The sequence below is a fragment of the Penaeus chinensis genome, chromosome 18 (assembly GCF_019202785.1).
Source record: "Penaeus chinensis breed Huanghai No. 1 chromosome 18, ASM1920278v2, whole genome shotgun sequence".
Taxonomy (NCBI): Eukaryota; Metazoa; Arthropoda; class Malacostraca; order Decapoda; family Penaeidae; genus Penaeus; species Penaeus chinensis.
This window is the reverse complement of record NC_061836.1, coordinates 9661981-9671980: the sequence shown is the minus strand read 5'-3', so window position 1 is coordinate 9671980 and position 10000 is coordinate 9661981. Positions and strand designations below refer to the sequence as shown.

At 38.6% G+C, this 10000-nt stretch overlaps 1 protein-coding gene across 6 annotated transcripts in view; it reads left to right on the top strand.

Annotated features, from left to right (window-relative positions):
• LOC125034505 (band 7 protein AGAP004871-like) overlaps positions 1–10000 on the top strand; it is a 434532-nt gene that overhangs the window by 376773 nt on the left and 47759 nt on the right. For all 6 annotated transcript variants that reach the window (XM_047626330.1, XM_047626331.1, XM_047626332.1 and 3 more), the window contains one exon: positions 1072–1227. In XM_047626330.1, the coding sequence (XP_047482286.1) occupies positions 1072–1227 (156 nt within the window). The remainder of the gene's footprint in view (positions 1–1071; positions 1228–10000) is intronic.

Below are 10000 nucleotides of genomic sequence, written 5' to 3'. Positions count from 1 at the left end.
AATGTTAATCCCGAAGAGATAGGTTGACCTCCAGTGCGAATATGAAAGACAGCCAACCAGACAGACAGACAGGGACAGAGATAGAAAGGGAGAGTTAGACGTAGAAAGAGAGAAAGGATTAGAAATTAGAGCAAGATCTAATGAGAGCACCGAAACAGAAGAGCAGACAGACAAAGGGGAACGGAGGGAGGAGGGGAAGATTGGGGAGTGTCTGCCAGAGAGTATCTTTACAGTTCTCCATCTGGGGAATGACAGCTTTACGTGACTCGTTTAGAGGGAAGGATCCGAGGGACCATCTGTTGAGGGGCGTTCCGTAAAAGGGAAAGGGAGAGGGGAAAATACCAGCTGTAGAAAGCCACACTATGCCTGGCATGAGTAAGTGCTTAATGTCTTTCTTTAGACAGCCCGAAAGCCCGTGAACATTTGTACTCCGAACATAAACATAGATCGCAAGCTGTTTCGTGCAGTAAGGGCAGTTACATTGTGCGACTGATCTGTGGAGTATAGACTGTATGCTTTCAGAACCACTGAATATTTAATACCGTTAACACGTTGGCTATTGAATGTTTAATCTGGGACCGTTCTTTGACAAAGGGCTATCTGTTGGATTTACGATGTATCTCTAGGTTTTGGATACAACATAGGAAGTTTTAACTCCGAAGTCCGGTAGGATGAGGGAAAGGGTATTCGATTTATCTTAGCCTTCGTGTACTGCTCTGTGCAATCCTTGTTCTCAAAGTTTTGTGTACTTTTTATTGGGTAGCTTTACGTTATGATGAGCATCTCAGGTAAGTGTATGGCAGTGTTATATTGATATTATTTTTTCTAGTTTCATTCTTGGTGATTATACAATACTTGATTGAATATGTTTACCTTAGATTTTTAAGAGCTGTTATGATTGCTAGAGAAATCATGAATATATAACGTTCTTAGATAAGCAGACTATAATCCTGATGATAGTAATAAATATAATATTAACCTTTCGGATCTCAAAGGCAAGCAAAGAAGTCATACCTCATTCTTATTCCAAGTGTTCCTCCAGTTCCTCACAAGTTTTGCGTTCCGTTCCAGGTGGTCCAGGAGTACGAGCGAGCTGTCATCTTCAGGCTCGGTCGTCTGCTAAAGGGCGGTGCCAAGGGACCAGGTATCTTCTTCGTGGTCCCTTGCATCGACTCCTACAGGAAGGTCGATCTCCGAACCGTGTCATTCGACGTGCCGCCACAAGAGGTAAAGTGCTAACGGTCCTTTTCCCGAGTGTCGACGCGCGCGTTGTTGTTTTTTTCCCGCCATTTTTCTTTATCCCCTCTCTCTTCGTCTTTTAAATATCCCCCCTCCCCCATCTTATCCGCGAGAGATTCAGTATTTTGCCGCTAGGGGGAAGGTTTTGGATGAGAAACGAACTTTAAAATCATTTTAAATAAGCCTGCAAATAATTACTCTAAAAATAAGATTAATAATACCTACAATTCAGCGACATTTCATAAAAAGGCGAATTTCATATCAAGCACAAACAGGCGTTCTTAGAAATTAGTGATGATAACATTGGAAAGTTGATTTTCATTTCAAATTTATTCTTGGAATCAACGCGCTCTCATCCGAAATGCTGTGCTTGTACCGGGAAGGAAGGCTTATGAAATTATGACATTCATTTGCTATTCAGGAATCTAAATAGATACTGCTGATTATTTCCAAACAGTGATTTTGTAAATCATCTAAATTAAATCAGCATGATATTTGCAAAACAATATCATTTTTAAAATATTCCATGGGATGTTTATTATAGATATGTTTATTAGATTATTAATTTTCTGTTCTTTGATATTAAACCTTTTAATTCCATAATTAATGACACACTCAGGATAAGCTAAATAAAATAGTATGCCATTAATACCGCCGTTTTCTGTAAATAGTCCTGTTAATTTAATTAATGTTAATCTTTTTTTCTCTCTTTTTATTTATTTTTTTTAGTCGATCCAGTTATCATTTTCCTTCTAAGTTGCCCTTTAAGAGTTTTCTTCAGCCTACCATTAACACTGACACATCTTTTCAGTACAAACATTATCCTGTCTTGGAAGATGGCGAACGCGTTCTTTCCTTCATGTTTCTCTAAGGTGATTTTATTTCAGGTGATCCAATACAGGGAAAATATTTTTTATTGGTGTGAAGATCTTAATTTCAGGGAACAAGGTAGTGCCAAGTGCCCCCTTCCCAAAACCACCATATGGTATACATATATTTGTATATGTATATATATATATATAATATATATATATATATATATATATATATATATAATATATATATATATATATATATATATGTATATATATATGTATATATGTGTATATATGTATATATACATATGTATACATATATATGTATATATATTTATATGTATATATATTTATATTTATATGTTTATATATATTTATATTTATATGTATATATATATGTGTGTGTATGTATGTATATGTATATGTATATATGCATATATGTATATGTATATGTGTATATATACACATATATGTTTATGTGTATATATACATATACATATATACACATATGTATACATATATATATATATATATATATATATATATATATATATATATATATATGTATATGATACCGATTTGTACATGTCTTTAAATATAACTGTTTCAGATCTTGCTGGGGTGCAAGTGTGTCCATGTATATTTGATGTTTCGCTTTTATTTGTTTTTTTTTATGGTTTTGTTTATTTGTTGCCCGGCCTCATATGATTCATTATCACGGCACGAAACGTTATTGATATTTTGATACTTTAAGCCAAGAGTTATGCGTGCCACAATCTGATTTTTGGAGTTGTCATTATTTTTTATCTTATCTCTCTTATCTCATTTTGGTTCTGGTTTCATTAGAGTAGTGTTTTTATTTTTATGTTCTCATTTATTTATTTATTTATTTGTTTGTTTGCTTCTGTAACCAAAAGCCCGCAAATTCAAGTAGTGAATATTCTTGTTTTTATGAGATGGATATATTGACCAGTTTACATTGTTTGTTTCTCGGTCTGTGTACCTGTGCAATACTGGTCTGTTTACCTGTCCTATGCCGATCCTCCCCTCAACAAAAAAAAAGAGAAAATCTTGTAATAGTGATTTACAAGATGGTATGGATGTGACAGACAGACTCCCGCATGACATAGAGAAACGACCTGACACGACCTAAGAGTAGCCGGAAGGAAAGTTGCAGGGAAGATGAAAAACAGAATAAAGGTGGGAGGAGGAGGGAAAGAGAGAGAAGAGGTTCTCGCTTCTTCTTCCTTTCCCTCATCTTCTACTCCTTCTTTTTCATTTCCTTCCTTTTCTTCTTTTCTCGCTTCCTTTCTTCTGTGACTTGACAATGTCTGACTGGATAGGCCTGACGCCGAGAAAATTCGGTCTCCACAGTCAAGTTTTCGGCTGAAGCGGATGACAAAATTCCTCCCTTTTTATTTTTTGTCTGAAATTCATGATATTTTTTTTTTCAGTATGATAACAAAGGAAGCAATATGTGGGGGTTATTGACATGTATGCATTTTTAGATATTACTGTGAAGCGTAAATCAACGAATACCAATTAAGAGATGTGTGTGCGTGTGTGTGCGTATGTTTACGTGTGTGTGAGTTGCTTAGGATAACAAACGGAAACACATTCAACACTCCCTCTATGATCTTAACGCAAAATACTTTCTAACCAACTGACAAAACAGTACATCACAGTACACTTCCTCCCAGCCAGAGAGAGAGAGAGAAAAAAAATAAGTTAAAAAAAAGCAAAAGAATTCTTCCTTTCTGACTAAGCGCGAAAGTTGCACGGCTTCTTCCGGCCGGGGAAGCTGTTGCAATCATACACTCTGGCCATCAATGGGGCTTCGATCTTCGTAAACAGCGACTTGGGTAGAGTGCGATCCCCTCTCTCTGCGTCGCCTTCTGCTTCATTTTCGTGTTATCATCATCATCATCATCATCATCATCGTCATTATTATTATTATTATTATTATTATTATTATTATTATTATCATTATTATTATTATTATTATTATTATTGTTATTATTATTATTATTATTATTATTATTATTATTATTATTATATTAACATTATGATTATCGTTATCTTTATCAATATAATTATTGTTATTTAACCTTTAACCTTTAACCATTATTATTATTGTTCTTAGAATCATTATCATTATCATCATCTTCATCATCATCATCATCATCATCATCATCATCATCATCATCATCATCATCATCATCATCATCATCATCATCATCATCATCATCTTCATCATCATCATCATCATTATTATTGTTATCATTATTATTATTATTATTATTATTATTATTATTATTATTATTATCAACATAACAATAACCATTATTATTATTATTATTATTATTATTATTATTATTATTATTATTATTATTATAATCATCATCATCAACATAACAATAACCATTATTATTATTATTATTATTATTATTATTATTATTATTATTATTATTATAATCATCATCATCAACATAACAATAACCATTATTATTATTATTATTATTATTATTATTATTACTACTATCAATATCATTATTATTATTGTTGTTGTTGTTGTTGTTGCTGTTGCCATTATTGTTATTGCTATTATTATTATTATTGTTATTGTTTTCCACCTTCCTTCACTTTATTTTTGTTTGTGCTTTTCTTCTTCTTCTTCTTTTTCTTTTTTCATAATCATCTTATTTTAAGCTTCTTTTGTCGTCATCGATAGTGTATGATGCTACAGTTATAATGCACATGGGTAAAGAAACTCACACAAAGACACTTAAATAAGCAGAGTGTAGCAGGAAAGGAAAGAAATAGAGAGAAGAAAGGAGATGGTGAGAAAAAGAGAGTGTGGGAGAGGGAGAGAGAAAGCGAAAGCGAAAGTGTGGAAGAAAGAGAGAGAAAAAAGAGATTTCAAAGATTACACTTCTTCACCGAAGTTATATTTGCTTGTCTAATAAAGTTCGCAAAAAGGTCACAAGTACGAAAGGCTTGTGTGAACTTATGTAAAGAAGAGAAAAGGGAGAAGGAAGGGAAAGAAAACATACGTATGAATTTGGTTACATATACTTATTTTTCGTGTGTGTGTGTGTGTGTGTGTGTGTGTGTGTGTGTGTGTGTGTGTGTGTGTGTGCACGCATATATATATATATATATATATATATATATATATATATATATATATATATATATATATATATATATATATATGTCTATATATACACATACACAGACATACATATGTGTGTGTGTGTGTGTGTGTGTGTGTGTGTGTGTGTGTGTGTGTGTGTGTGTATACACGTATATATATATATATATATATATATATATATATATATATATATATATATATATGTGTGTATATATGTATGTTGTTTATATATATATATATGCATATATGTTTATGCATACACATATGCATAGAAATGACAAAAAGTTATTCAGATAATCCCCCCCCCCCCTTCTTATGCTATAGCTGTCGCGGCCGAGCCGGAAACGGCTTGGGTTTCCTTGCTTCTAGTTAGCCTTTGCTTTCCCACGTAGCGGTTGGAGAATATGCTTCTCTATGTTTTGGCACTTTCTTTCTTTCAAATGGTATTATTCTTACTCTTTTATGATATTCTTTCATTCGTATTAGTCAGCGCGAAGTGACTTTTATATACCCCCCATTTCCCCCTCACAAGAAAAATAAAATTTATTCCATGTCGGTTAAATACTCAAATAAAACTAAACTGTTCGATCTACCCCATCTTGCACAAATCTTTTCCTTTCCTCATTTTCTAATGCATTTAATGCAAATACGTATTGAGAGTATTATGATGATTATTATAGCTATTATTATCATCATTATTTCACGTGTAATAATATCCTTGATATGATTATAATTATGTACGTAATCATTTCCACTTTATCATTTCTGGCATTTTCTTCCATTTGCTTTGCTCCCTTTTTTAACTCGGTGGTGAAAATTCCATTCCCTTCTTCAAGTCCCCGACGTTATTGCTTGCTCCATATTACCTGGCCAGCTCATTATCCCACGAACAAAATCCAGACACAGAGGAAGCTTCGCACTTGTCAGTTTTTGGTGTAGTTGCTGGTGTTATTGTTGCAAGTGGAAAGTTGTTGAAAAAATGTTGCTGATAAGGCCATTGCCGCCCATCTCTCCCACTTATCTACGCCCGTTTCCATCCACCCTCCACTTATCTACGCCCATTGTCGCCCAACGTAACCCCATCATAAAGCCACGTGCCACCCTCCCTTCCTCCCTCCCTCTCCGATCTCCGTCCCCTACACCCCTACCCCGAGGTTGTGTGTCTTTACACTACCTGCCAACACCCCAGTCAAAACGAGGAGGGGGAAGGGGCGAGAATGCATTTGGGAGGGGGAAGGGATGGGGAGGGAGGGGGGAGGGATGGGGGAAAGGTGGTGGTGAAGGTGATGTCAACGCACAATATACGACGAAAGCAATTTGGCAACCGCGTATCAGGTGCAGTTGCGGATGGCGTTGGAATTTCAATATTGCCCCCCCTCCTCCCTCCCTTCTACCTCCTCCTCCCCCACATCACTGAGCCTTCACTACAAATGATAAAAGTTTCCACAGGGACGCGCCTTGCCCCTTTTCCCTTCTTTTAGGGGGAATGTGTAAGTCTTAAGGATTTGCTTTAATAGGGTTTAAGATAAGGGAAAGCGGTAATGATTAGGTGATAAGGTGTGTGTGTGTGTGTGCGTTTTTGTATGTGTGTGTGTGTGTGTGTGTGTGTGTGTGTTAGTGTGTTAGTGTGTTAGTGTTTGTGTTTGGGAGTTCGAGTCTCGAATATTTTATAGTCGCTAGCAGTATATAACAATATATATATATGTATGTATGTATGTATGTATGTATGTGTATATATATAAAGCTAAAAGGAAATCCTTAAATGAGGACCCTGACTGCGCCAAGGAATCTGGCACCGGAATGGAGAGCGCCCGAGCCCCGCCAGTATCGAGGAGGCCCCGTGCAAGGGTGGAAGGGTGATCCATTACACTCCGGAAAGGTCCATCTTGCCGGCGCTGCAGCTTCCATCGTGGCAGGGAAGCTTGGCAGGGGTGTGAGGCTCCGCGATCAGGCCAGGGAAAAGGGACCAGACCGGCTATGGATAGGAGCCACCAGTCTCCCAGTCAACCAGCCAGCCCGTGGTCCCTGTCCCCTAACTGGATGCTTGGAATGCCGCTCTCTCACATCTGCATATTCCAAATGAGACCGATGCTCCTCGCAGGGGGACAGGACCATTTTTCTTCGACCAACGCAGTTTTCTCCGCTTCCCTTAATTACTCGGGTGGGCAATCCATCCTCCCTCGGCTCTTCCTCACAGCTTCTTCTGTTTCTTGCTCCTCTTCCTCCTCCTCTTTACTCTTCTTCTTCCTCTTTCCTCTTGTTCTTCCTTCTCTTCCCTGCTTTCAATCCCTTGACACTGGATTCTGCCCCCCTTTCCTTCAATCCTATTAACTTTCTTTCCACCTCCTTTTCTTTCTCTTACTCCTTCCGATTCTTCTTCGTCTTCTGCTCCTCTCCTCCTCTCTCTCTTCCTCTTCCAGCTCATCTTCTTCTTCTCCATCTCCTCCTCCTCCTCCTCCTCCTCCTCCTCCTCCTCCTCCTCCTCCTCCTCCTCCTCCTCCTCCTCCCCCTCCCCCTTCTCCTCCCCATTATCCGCCTCCTCCTCCTCCTCCTCCTCCTCCTCCTCCTCCTCCTCCTCCCCTTTCTCCTCCTCCTCCTCCTCCTCCTCCTCCTCCTCCCCCTCCCGTCGCCTCCTTTTCTGAGCCCATAACCTTTCTTCCTTCCTTCCTTCCTTCCTTCCTCTCTTCTATCTACCTAAGACGCTTCTCCTCCCCTTCCTTCTACCCCTCTACCAACCCATCTTCCACCTCCTCATTATCGTTGTTTTCTTAGTTATATTTATATTTTTTCTATAAAGGGTGATTAACTTCGTGATGCCTTGATCTCACATAAATTTACACACACACACAAATATGTGTGTGCGTCTGTGTGTGTGTGTGTGTGTGAGAGAGAGAGAGTGAAGTTAATCGCCCTTTATAACAATAATATAAATATAACTAAGAAAACAACGATAAGGAGGAGGTGGAAGATGGGTGGGTTGGTACACACACACGCACACACACACACACACACACACACACACACACACACACACACACACACACACACACACACACACACACACACACACATATATTTATATATATATATATATATATATATTTTATATATATACATATATATATTATATGTATATATATGTATATATATGTATATATATATATATATATATATATACGTATATATATTCTGCCCTCCACCCATCCCTTAGTCCCTCTCAGCATTTCTGTCTTTCTCTTCTATCTCTCTCCCTTTATCCCGATACTCCTCCCTGTCTTTAAATACGATCAAATAAGTATTAAGTTGAAGAGAACTCCAGCGCCGCTTCAGGCCGGTCTTAATATGTGGCAACTTTAAACATGCTGCGCTCTGACATGGCCTCCGTGTCTTGACATTCAAACTCATGCGAGCGCAACAACCTGCGGCTCTGCCAAGGGAACTTCAGATTAGATCACTTACAACTTAACTGTTTAGAAACAACACGAGTTTGCCAAGAGACGAAGTTTGCGTTTCAAGCATATATTAATGCTCGGAGGTGCGTGATGCGGCGGGTGTTGACGGGGTGGGGGGGGGGGGGGGGGCTGGAGCTGCTGGAAGGCGGCATATTCAGCGAGGGTGTTGGGAAAGCGGCGAGTGTGGCCAGAGTGACAGTGGGGCGTGATGTGTGAAGTGTTGAAAATGAGGACTGGAATGTAGCCAGGTAAACGAAGGCCGGTGGATCTGCAGAAGGTTTTCGTGTGTCGAGTGGCGGTAGGCTGTCGCGGCTGGTCCTCTTCGGGATGCGTCGGGCGGGAAGAGGGTTCAGCCACGTTATTTTCGCATCTCTTAGGGGGCCAGCTGAAGTTTGTGTTTGGGTGTCTGATGCAGAAAGAAGATGAGATCGTTGAAACTGAAGCCGGCAGCCTTAACTGTTAACTGGCACTTCTTGGGGCTTCTTGCTATTGATGGCTGGTGAAGTTTTTGATAGTTAGGAAAGTGGCGATCAGATAGTTATGTCAGCGTTGAAAGTTACAAGCGGGTTTATAGGGGAGAGTTTGTGATGTGATATGGGTCTCTCGCTTTTATGGCAAATACACTTCCAAGTAAGTGTTATCCAATAGGCATACAGACTTTGAATATATAAGTGTCGAAAACAGTATTAGGCCCAATTTTTTTTTCCCCTGTTGCTTATGTAAAATTCGATCTAATACCCCTCCCCTCAAAATGACTGGCAATTACAATCATGATGATAACAGAATATAACAATGACAGTTCTAACCCCCTCCCCCCAAAAAATAAAATACATATAACCTGACATAAATACAGAAAACGTTGACGTGATTACAACAAACAAACCAACAACCACCCCCCCTCACTCGCTCTCCCCTCCTCCCCCACCCATCCCCTCCCCCTCCCTCCCCCAGCGCAGCGCCACATCCGGCAAAGTCACGGCTGAGGAAGGAAGGGAGAAGAAAGAAATGAAAGAAAAGAAGAAAAAAAAAGAAGGAAAATAAAAAAGAGACAACAACCATAAAAACAGGAACTCATTCCATTTTTACGGGGTGATAAAATAGCCGCTGCTTATAACTCGTTATTCATCGCGGCGGTTTGCGTCGATGGCTGCTGCTCCCTCTCGCGGCGGGAGACGAGGAGGATCTCCGGGACAAATTGGGTCGTGGCGGAATAGAAAAAGAATTGGATACATGACAATGATGATAATTATTGATTGTGGTGATAACGGCAATAATAGTGATGGTAGTAATGATAATGATGAAATTGATTATAGCAATGATGGTAATGATAAATGAGT